Source organism: Periplaneta americana, chromosome 10, assembly GCF_040183065.1.
Source record: "Periplaneta americana isolate PAMFEO1 chromosome 10, P.americana_PAMFEO1_priV1, whole genome shotgun sequence".
In the NCBI taxonomy this organism is placed as follows: domain Eukaryota; kingdom Metazoa; phylum Arthropoda; class Insecta; order Blattodea; family Blattidae; genus Periplaneta; species Periplaneta americana.
The window spans coordinates 146,124,523-146,136,597 of record NC_091126.1 but is presented as its reverse complement, the minus strand read 5'-3'; the positions used below and the strand labels follow the sequence as shown (position 1 = coordinate 146,136,597).

The following is a 12,075-nucleotide window of genomic DNA, read 5'->3' as shown; positions in this document are numbered from 1 at the left end:
AATTTAAGATGTCCACATTCAGTGTCGTCTTGGATTCGGATAATTTGAGTCGCGCTTCTGTGGCTGCTGCATGGGACTGAGTCCCGGTTTGTTGTTGCTAATTCTCAGCTCCTTCTGGTACAGAGACAACCGAGATCAGCTCGCTCTGTTCCCTTAACTCATCGCAGGACGGCGAGTACGTCAACCTCACCGTAGAGACGCCCTCGCAGCAGAGGTAAGACTTCTGTATTGTTTCAATATAATGGAGAGGTGGGCATTCGTGTACATCCGCACAGCGTGCGTTTATTCGTTTACATTTTTTTTTGTAAAGATTGCCTTGCCTTATCTCCAGCGCTGTTGCCTTTCTTGTATGGCTAGTCAGTAATCGACAAACATCGATTGCAACATTTAAAACGGAAAATAAAATACGTATACTGTTTTCGCTGTAAGAAAAATCCTAATGTAAACACAAGCACGTTGCTGTCATACCCGTGATTTGCTCCCAGTCGAAACACTCACATGACGCAGGAAGATATAGTTCGTATTTTGGAAACCATAATCTTGTATTATTTGAAAATAACAAATTGAATTATAGTTGTTAAATACAATGAAATATATAAGTTCACTCATATGTAAAACGCTATGTAAAAAAAGCTACTTTTATATTTTGTTATGTACTATAAACGCGCATGAATACCAACAGTAATACCGAGGTAGTCTGTTCTTGTAACAAGCTGGTGTTACTTGAGCTCGTGGTACTGTAGTATGGTTTCTGCATCCTCGGTGTGTGGTTATTAAACATAAGAGTGGAAACCCTCTCAAAAGCGGAGAAAAACAAATAGTCTGGAATGTATATAATAAGTTAAGTGAGTTTTAATTACAGTAATTATAAAGTAAATGTTTCCTAAGCAAACGAATGCATAGTAGTGAGGTTAAGCCTACTCGACGAGTAACGGGAAATGTTTATCATGAAACAAAATGTACAACAGTAAGCGGGAACATGTACTGAGCATCTACGGCGCCAAACAGTGACCAACGAAACCTCACTTCAGTCACGTGCTATTGTTTATATTAGGATTTTTCTTACAGCGAAAAGATTATAATCAGTCAGTGTTTTATACAGGGTGTTTAAAAAGTGTCACATATTTTACAGGAAGTAGCATAGGTCGAAACTAGAAAAAAAGTTCCTATAGACATGTGTCCGGAAACAAATATCTGTTAAGATATGGGCCATTTTGTATTGTGGCCTCAACAAAAGTAAACAGAGAATGTAGTAGTAAACAAATGTCCAGGATATTACGGAGTCTATCATTTTACTTGTGTTAGTAAGTAGCCTAATCCCCATTTCAGTTTGGTTGATAAGTATTTCCCCTCTACTCACACTCTACCATCAGCGAAGGGGAAGATGCTATTGACCATTTCACAAACGTTCAACTAATTGACTTTCAACACAGTGATAAATTTCATTATTTAAAATTTGTACCAGTAATCTATATTTCGGAAGCCTATACTAAGCGTTTGTATTTCATTTTTGTTACCGTTCAAATCAACTGACACATTAAAAAGTTACTGACAGCAGAAAATAATGTTTTCTCCACCGCTAGTTACTACTCTACGGCATACAGAATGGGATAATCTGCACTGTATCGTTCCCCTCGACTTCATAAAACAAACTAACATTCCTTAATTTAATTAATTATTAGTTGAAAATATTGTAAGAGTGACACTAAAATATACCCACACATGTAATTGTAAAACATTTGTATGGCTGTATTTTATATTTACTTATGTATTTTATTTAATATTTTGTTTTCTCGTGTGTACAGCTTGGGGTGCAGGTATAAGAGGTAACAGCTCCCATCTCTGTCGCTGACTGACTCAGGGCAAGTAGAAGGGGAAAGAAATGCCTTCGGATCCTCTCAACTTGTATGACATGTCATTTACGTATAGTATTCAGTGTTATAGGTTGTCTTTCTGTTTATGCACGACGGAGCACCACCTCATTTTCTGCGTCTCGTGCGACAGTACCTAATCCGGAGATTTAATGGGCGATGGATTGGTCGAGAAGGTCCAGTAGCGTGGCCTCCTCGATCACCTGACCTAAATCCTTTGGATTTCTGGCTATATGGACATTTAAAGACATCGGTGTCTGTCACACCCATCGACAACGTACAAACATTACAGAAGGGTGTATCCAATGCATGTCAGCAAGTCCGACAACAACCAGGTGTGGTTGCAAGAATTCGTGATTCATTGAGAAGAAGAGCTGAAGCATGTGTAACAATGCGTGGTAACCACATAGAACACCTTCTGTAGTATCTACGTAATAGACATATGGGTATTGTAGGCCACAATACAGCATGGCCCATATCTCAACAGATATTTGTTTCCGGACACATACAGTATTTATAGGAACTTTTTTTCTACTTTCGACCAAGGCTACCTTCTGTAAAAACTGCGACACTATTTTTTAAACCCTCTGTTTACAGACTTTTTGTGAGTCAGTTATATTGTTCAGCATGAATGATATTAAACGACGCTGGGGGTCCCAATTGAATCCTCAGTGTGATAGTGATGATTTATTTTATGAGGTAGAAAATGGGGCACATTGCTCAAATAAGAAAGAAATACACCAAATTTAAAAATATGTAATACAAAATAATACACTCAAAAATAAAATACTAGCATATCCCCCACTCCAAAAGTGTATTTATCACATGTGATGTTTTTCAGACTGAAGTATCCAGTTACAAAAAATATATACTCCTTTGCATAATAATAAGGAAATTTTAAATTGTGAACGAAAACTTTACATGGATAAAATTTTAAATTGTAAAGTACCATTAAACCAAAGATTTTTGTGAAATTCTGATTTACTGAACTAGACGAAGGCTTGATATATTTGCGCTTAGTTCTAAACTGAGACGCATATCTTCAACCTTTTTTTTAATTTTTGTTATGATTCTCTTATCACAATATTTCTTCTTCTTTATCACTCTACCAGTTCTTACCACTTTATGAAGGATTTTGCAACATTTTAATATGTAACTGCTTACGAAATACAATTACTCTCGAGAAAATTTTCACATTTTGCGGAAAATTTTTAATTTAAGATTTGAACGCAATTCACTGTTTCTTTTAACACAGCGATTTCACTCATTGCAATAATACCAAATTCCTCGTGAAATAATTGGTAAAAATGGAGAAACAACAGATATATTATCTGAATATATCATTGTAATAAAACCAACGTCTGACACTCTCTCACCTTGTAGCTTTGTCTTTTAAAAATTGCAACGTCTTGTGGTATATTGTAAAACATAATCTCTAGCAAGTCTAGAAGAACCTTGCGAGACTGTTACACTATTACCCTCTTGCTTCAACATTTCCGCTGATGTTAATTTCCCTTATCTTCTTTTAAAGCAGGAATGTTTCAAAGGAATTAATCATATCTTTCAAGATACAGTTAAGAAATCGTTCACTCAAAGCAACCCTTAGCTGAAGACAGTAGGTTGCCTTCCTTTTCAAAGAATTATCATCAATGCACACCAAGTTGTGGACTCCTTGCAGAGGTATGACTCGTGTGATAGACCTTAAATCCTCTGGGTTACGAACATCTACAAGTCAGCATGTGTTTATTTATAATGGCTTCAAATTCACATATAACAGTAATCAATATTCTTTTGTACTCACTGAAGCTTTCCTCAACAGTTTGTCCAGAAATCCCTTTCTTAAGCAAATCATCAATGTCTCTGAACTTGTGAATATAATTTGTCGTATACTTTCTTCTTTGAAAGACAAATTTCGACAAAATAACCGTTTTTCAACAAATTATTGCTTTTAGTAAGAAACTCCCGATTTCCGTTGAAAGTGAAAGTGCACATTCGGTTTTTGTTAACTAATTTTAATTAAGGAGACTTGATTACAGTTTAATATGTAAAGATGTTCGAGGAGTGTCACTATTCAACCGATTTTGTAAGGTTGCTTCAATCGGAAAAAGAAAAGTGCGAGCTTTTAGTCGCACTGTATTGTAGGTACATGCATTACATGCTACCTTGAATATAACTTGTCTTTCAAAGCGAACCAGAAAAATATACTCAAATGTATTTACTTCGTCCGAAGATCATTATTTGTCTTTAGACGGAAACTGTATATGCTTAATTGCTGTCTTGGAGTACATATTAAGAAAGTTCCATTCCATTTGATTGACCCATAATGACATTTAATTATAGTAATAAGTAATTTCCTAATACAAAACATCTTGAAATTGTCATCCTTGACCTATATATAAAGAGCAGTACTCTCTAAGGTGATAATTTCCAACTAAATAGTACATAAATTTAAATTTTAAAGTCCGTGATATTTGGAGTCTGTATTGTTATAATTTTCGTCAGTTCAAATATACAGCTACGAATGTAATGCTACTTTTGCATTGGGCGCTGACTTCAGCATAGATATGTGTAACGTCACTTCTAGATTCTTCCATTTTACTGTTAATATAATATGTCTTCTTGAAAAGAAGCAACTCTTCTCTGGCAGTCAGAACGAGTCTGCGAAGCCTCCATCATGAGCTTTCGGTTGCTAGCATTTAGGAAGCATACAGTATGTGTTCCGTAAGTATAATTGCACTGAATATAACAACTTCTTTTAATTACTCTATTGTACCGCAGATATAATGGTCCAATGTTCAGTTTAAAAATTGAGCAGTTTCAGAAGATTTTGTACAATAATTAAAAATTCCAAAATCATTATTTAAATTAAATTACTTTTTAAAAAACTCGCTAATTTTGAATAAGTCGTCGGAAAGCACATTGCAATGCTATTAAGCACATTGAAATGTTATTAATATACCATGAAATTTCTGGCATTCGGTTACTTGTATAATACTGTTCTATTGTTTTGTTTGTAATGATAATTCAAAGCACAAAGGGAACGGGAAAGAATTGATTGACATTAAGTCAATGTGGTTTTTCGTTAGATATTCGTCATGCGAGCGATATTTTCTCAACTAGAATCGTTGTAATTTTGCCACTTACGTACATCTGAACACACATACAATACAAACAAACAAATACAGCCACACAGGCGTATACAAACTCAAACGTAACACCTCCAACAACTTCTACATAGGACAGACAGGCAGATCATTTGAAACACGTTACAAAGAAAACATCACAGCCATAACAAAATTACAAAATACTTCAACATATGCAGAACACATCACAAATGCCAACCACACATACAGAAACATCAACACAGACATGGAAATTCTACACATCCAACCAAAAAGCCAGAAACTAAACACACTAGAACAAAACGAAATATATAAACACACAAAAACACATCCAAACGAAATTCTCAACACGCAACTCAATTTCAGAACACACTCTTTGACTCCACATTACACTACATAGTCCACATCTGTGGAGTAACGGTTAGCGCGTCTAGCCGCGAAACCAGGTGGCCCGGGTTCGATTCCCAGTCGGGGCAAGTTACCTGGTTGAGGTTTTTTCCGGGGCTTTCCCTCAACCCAATATGAGCAAATGCTGGGTAACTTTCGGTGTTGGATCCTTGACTTATTTCACCGGCATTATCACCTTCATCTCATTCAGACGCTAAATAACCTACTGTAAGATGTTGATAAAGCGTCGTAAAATAACCTACAATAAATACACTACACAAACACACCCCCACAGGAAACAAAACAAAAGGCGCCAAGACCAGCAACAACCAGTTCTGATGATGGCCAATAGCAGGCCGAAGCATGTTAACAAGGTAACATAAAATTTAACACGTGAAAGACATATAATACGTTTTCCAAAGTGATATAGTGTTAAAAGTTGTGTAATCAAGATGTACATCTTAACATGAAGAAAAGTACTTTTTTTTTTTAAATTCTTTTCATATTAAATAGTACTAATTTACTTTAAATAACTTCATAACAATTGTCTTTATAATTGCAGGAAAAAGACCTCGTTCTCAACTAAACCGCCTTCCATAGCGGTGATGGGTACACGAGAACCTCCACAACCTGGTGGATTGACGGGCGCTCCCGCTGCGTCATGTCTTCGCAAGAAGTCGTCGTCTTCGCTTGAGAATCAGGACCGCTTACCGACTGCGTCTGCGGTAAAGCAGGATTTTGATCAGCATGGCTACGGCTCTAGTTTTCTTCCAGCATTTAACTTCAAGTCACTGACTCGTCGATTCATGTTTTAAGGGGATCGCTGAATTGTAGCCTACAGCTCGTTGAAAACAAGTCTGTGAATAGGATAATTACCAACTCGTTTTTGACCAAGTTCACTTGCCATGTAAATAAGTCTGAAGTACAGGAACGTAAACATATTTTTAAACATATAGTAGGGTAATATGTCTAAACCGCCTTACGAATCATCCGTCCATCACATCAACAAATTTTCCTTGAACCCCAGATATGATAATTCACTCTACAGTATTTCTAAATTAATTTCTCCCGTCTAGTCATTATTGTCAGTAGTTTATCTATTGCAATATAACTAGTATCTAAACTGATATTTCTTTCCTCGTCCTTGACAACCTAAACAGTAGCCTTATCTCTAGAAGTGAACTAAAAGTTTTAATTAGCTATTAGACTAATAAGTGCATAAGATATTCTGAAGACATGGCGTTGTTAGCAGAAGAAGATATGATACTAAGAGATATACCGCTCGAGTTAAATGACAGTTGTGTGCAATATGTGATGAAGATAAATGCAAACAAGACCAAGACCATGGTTATCGCAAGAAAAGTAAAGAAGATAAACGTGGAAATTGGAAATGATGCAGTAGAACAAGTGGAGAGCTTCAAATATTCGAGATGTACTATAAGTAGTAATATGAGCTGCTGCCAGGAAGTCAAAAGGAGTATAGTAATGGCAGAGAAAGTTTCTAATAGAAAAATGAGTATCTTCTGTAGATCTCTGGAAAAGGAACTAAGAAATAGACTAATGAAATAAATAACTATGAGAGGCAGAAAATGGACATTATTAAGAAGTGAAGAGAAACGCCTAGAGACATTTCAAATGTGGATATGGAAAGAATGGTGTATATGAAATGGATAGACAGAACAGGAAATGAAACTGTACTAGGAAGAGTGGGTGAAGAAAGAATAATGCTGAAACTGATCAGAAAGAGAAAAATGAATTGGCTGGGTCACTGACCAAAAAGAAACTGCCTACTGAAGAATGCACTGGAAGGAATGGAGAACGGGATTAAAGTTCGGGGCAGAAGAAGATAACGAAGGATAGACAACATTAAGATATATGGACAGTTTGCGGAGGGAAGGCGAAAAATAGGGAAGATTCGAGAATGCTGGGTTTTGTGCAGTAAAAAACCTTCTTTTTGGATAGAAAACTATGAATTAATGAATAATTATAAATGACATCTCAAAGTACTCTGAATTAAAATAAAGTTTAGATATGAACCGCTGAAAAGCATACACCTTCACAATACGAGACTTTAATATTAGCATCTGCAGTACTAGTAATCGCACAGTTATCGAAGAATATCTGCGCAGCAAATGATTCATTTACCTATTCCCTGGACACTTTAATAAAATAATATTCAATTAAATTGGAAAATATATTACATTATTAAGCTTTTTGAACAAAATAGGGAACACGTATTTCACTGCCCAGATGAGGATTTTGGAGATGAAATATATGAGTTGTGTGACACAATTACCTGCATGCGTTCAGGAGGAAAATGTCCAATCTCAAATTATTTTTAAAAAGGCAAAAGAGATTTTTGAGTTCCACGGTAGGAATGAATTTCGTTGTAAATGTGTGAAAGATTGAAGGTTTGAGTTTTAAAATATATAAGAATCAATGGTAATTAGGCATTCCTAATGAAATGGCAAGATTTTGCAGTTAGATGAGCTTGCCATTTGAGGGATATGAAAATCAATCTCAAGATCGACGACAAAATAAACTATAATTCATCCTTATTAAAAGTTGATCGTCAAACGACTCAAATTAGACAAGTGTTTGTTGAGCGAAGAAGAAAACAGAATGGAAACAAACATATCTTTGACCAAAGATACTTAGTTGTTCATGCAGATGGGGGAGACATTTTCATGTAAGAAACTGGGCTTATCCATAAATCTAAACACAAATCCATGTAAATAAATGATGTTAACTTCAGCAAATATTGTGTTAAGACACTTTGAAACAATGTGCTGCCTTACTGCGTAATTGCGATGAAAAATGTCCCTTATGCCATTACATGAGACGACAAACCTCCACCTAATTGTTCGAGGAAGACGTCGAAACTTGGCTGCAGCACCGAAGCATTCCAGAACAAAAAATGAAGGAAAATATTAACTTGTCCATTTTGTGGAAATCCACTGACTGTCCTATTTCTACATAGTGATCCCTCTTTTCCAGTATCACGGACTTGAGTTCATGGGGCTGCCGCAATACAACTACAATCGAGTACACCGGATGAACTGATAGTCATGTCAATAATTTCGGTGGATATTTCCTTTAATAAACGTCAACGAAAAAGTCAAACACCATTTTGCTGTGTTTTGGGTAGTTTCTCACAAAAACGTGCAATTTTAACCCTCCTAGTACCAATGGGGTCAATATGACCCCAGTAGCTCTTTTGAAAGAAAAATCTCCTCCATTTTTAAAACTATAATTTTCAAAATTTATGACTTTATCCCTTTGTGTCAACTGTATCAAATGATGTTTCATTCATTTTTATATTTTCAACACATTAAAAAATATTCATTGTTTCTTCACTGAGTGCCATTGGGATCTATATAACCCCATTAAACGTTGGATTTTTTTCTTTGAATGTAACATTATGAAAGTAAAAATGCTGACCGTTACTTTGAACATCTGTTATACGGAATACGTGCAACAATGAAATATTATTTCTTACCCATTGTTCAGGTTGTTGCCTAAGTTTTTATTAGTGTTTGCCGCAGTGTGATGTAAAATTACATGATGAGTGCAAGATATTTGACTGGTTCAGAAATAGGCGTAATTGTGAATGAAGAAGATAATGAGGAACAGGAATATAATGAGGAACCACGAATATAATGAAAAAAATCTGATGACAATGGAGAGATTGATGCTATTATAACAGAAGACTGTCAATCGGCTGAAAATTCTGATGATGATGACGATGATGATGGAGATTTAGAAACTACTGTTTCTGAAATTTCTAAAATCTCAAATTTGAATGTTTTCAATTAAGTATATTTCACCAACCAATTATTTATTACAACAAAAAACAGCAGCAATAATAATAGCTGTTCCGCGCCGTAGCGTCGTGGTCTAAGGCATTCTGCCTAGGACTCGCGTTACGGAATGCGCGCTGGTTCCAATCCTCATGGGGAAAGAAATTTTCTCATGAAATTTCGTCCAGTGTATGGGACCAGTGCCCAACCAGCATCTTGATGCACTTTGGGAGCTACGATATGTACCGAAAATCCGGTTTCGCAAACCAGCTCTAACGGCTGGAGGGATCATCGTGCTAACCATACGATACCTCCATTCTGGTTGGATGATCGTCCACCTCTGCTTCAGCATGTGAACGTGAAGCTAGCAGCCGGCTAGTCGGTCTTGGCCCTTCATGGGCTGTAGCGCCACGGATTTACTTTACTTTTTATAATAATAGATAATCACTAAGTAAAAATCTGGAATAGTAATACTGTTGTTTTGAGGTCCAGAAATGGAAACGAAGTATGGAATAAAAGTCCTGTTAGATTGCATTAAGGGAGGCAGCCAGCACGAAACGTAATGAAGACTGCTCCAGGTCCAACGCGGCATAGTCTGAGGAATGTAAACACTGTGCAGTCAGCTTTTGAATTATTTATGAAGCCCAGCATTTTGCAGAATATTTTGAAGTGGACCAACAAAGAAGGTAACATTACTTACGGTAACAAATGGATAGATCTTGATAGAGAAGAATTTGAGTGCTTTCTTGGTCTGCTTATACTCGCACGAGTGTACAAATGCCACAATGAGGGCATAGTGAATTTATGAAACACAGAGCATGGCCGACCTATTTTCAATAGCTCTATGGCTAGGAACCGGTTTACCGAAATATCACGCTGTCTTCGGTTCGATGACGCTCAACAGCGGCAACAGAATCGTAGCCCTGATAAATTGGCTCCTATAAGGGACGTATTTGAGCAGTGGATAAGCACATTACATGATGCGTATGAACCACATGAGAATATTACAGTTGATGAACAACTGGTAACTTTCAAGGGCAGGTGTCCTTTTCGGCAGTATATGCCCCTCAAAACCCGGAAAATATGGCATCAAAGTATGGGCTGCTTGTGACAGCATTAATTACTATGTCACAAACCTGCAAGTGTACACAGGAAGAGGCGAACACCAGCCTAGATAATCGAATCAGGGAAAAAGAGTAGTATTGGACTTAACTCAAAATTTATCCCTGAGTGGTAGAAACATCACAACAGATAATTTCTTCACAAGTTTGTACCTGGCAAAGGAATTATAGTCCCGACGCTGTTATTTCCGGCGTGACTCCGCCTCTTTGCTTACGTCTTAGAAAGTGAAGGCTCTATAAAGTCTAGGTAGGTAGTATCATTCGCCATTTTTGTTCTTACGTTGCCGAGCTACCATACGAGGAATCTATTTGCAACACCGTTAAACATTATCGTGTCGTAACTCCTATGATAATAAATCAAACTCAATGTAATTCAGCAAATAATTGAGCGGCAAATAACGTCTTCGTGTGCTTTCTGCGAACGCCAACTAAAGAGCTAAAATGGCGGGCGATTATATTAAGTATTTAACGAGCCTTAAGAAATGAATCAGCGAATCACAAGACGCACACGTTTAAATGTGGCCGACCTGCAACGCGATTGGCTGCCGGAAATTAGAGCGACGGGACTATAGAAAGAAAACAGATGACTCTGTTAGGAACAATAAGAAAGAATCACCGTGAACTACCCGCAGAATTTGTTATAGCAAAGGGAAGGAAAGCAGCTTCAAGGTTCTTCGGATTCCAGGAATCCGCTAAGATAGTTTCCTATTGCCCAAAAAAGGGTAAGGTAGTGACTCTGCTGAGCACTATGCATTTCAAAGAGGAAATAACTGAAGATGAAAAAGAAAAACCTATTATGGTACTAGACTATAACGCAACGAAGTCAGGTGTAGACACAATGGACAAATTAGTCAGGACATGCACTACAAAACGTATGACAAGGAGGTGGCCCATGGTTATTTTTTATAATATTTTGGATAATAGTGCGCTCAATGCGTTCATAATTTGGCTGGAGTTAAATCCTGACTGAAAGAAAAAAACCAACTACAGAAGAAGAGAATTTCTTCTTGAGCTGGGAACATCTTTAGTACAGAAGAACAGAAGTAGGCGCACCAAAGATCCTCCTGCTCGTATTTCAGCACAAGTGCAAAGTGGGGCAAAACGTGGACGATGCCACTTATGTGAACGTTCTGTGGACAGAAAGCCTCCAGAAAAGTGCATAAAATGTTCATCTTTCGTCTGTAAACAGCATTCCGATTTGTTTTGTTTCAAATGTAAGGACGTATAAGATGAAGGCGGAAGGATGGCAAAGTGTAAAATGTAAAAATGTTTATATACATAGCTGTTCTGTTTTCAAGGTAAACATATATGTTTTTATGCCAGTTCATTAAAACAATTTCATTACTACCGATATATCTCGTGTAAATTAATTGGGGTCTATATGACCCCAACGGTTCTGAGTGTAAAAAAGAAACCTGGTAGTAGGAGGGTTAAACACCTGAAATGTACCATCGTGCAACAGTGTACTCAGTGTTCGGATTCACTGTCGTATGTTATGTTCCGATAAATAACCCCTTCACCGGACTAGTTTTGAATAGGAGAGTGGGAGGTCATTGCCATGCTTTAGACCCCTCATTTCTTGTTTTCTCCTCCAATGTTCTAACGTACTAGTGAGCTGTAGTACAGTAGGCCTACACCAAGTGTTAACACCAAGTAGTAACCTTTTACGCCCTTGTCACAGTTCCTTACCATTTAAAATTGTTCTGTGGAACAATTATTCGGTTCAAATTTCTGTAAATTTAAGACAAAACTAAACTTTGTTCAATCAAGCATT

General features: G+C 36.9%; 1 protein-coding gene across 6 annotated transcripts in view; it reads left to right on the top strand.

Moving 5' to 3' along the window:
- Positions 1-12,075, top strand: part of GABA-B-R2 (gamma-aminobutyric acid type B receptor subunit 2) — a 591,629-nt gene that overhangs the window by 563,892 nt on the left and 15,662 nt on the right. For 5 of the 6 annotated variants that reach the window (XR_011334566.1, XM_069838231.1, XM_069838227.1 and 2 more), the window contains 2 exons: positions 124-214; positions 5,943-6,105. Coding sequence is in view for 5 of the 6 variants with exons in the window: in XM_069838231.1 (XP_069694332.1) it covers positions 124-214; positions 5,943-6,105 (254 nt within the window). In the remaining variant the exon portion in view is untranslated. Of the gene's footprint in view, positions 1-108; positions 215-5,942; positions 6,106-12,075 lie in introns of all 6 variants that reach the window. The other variant, XM_069838230.1, reaches the window with a different exon arrangement.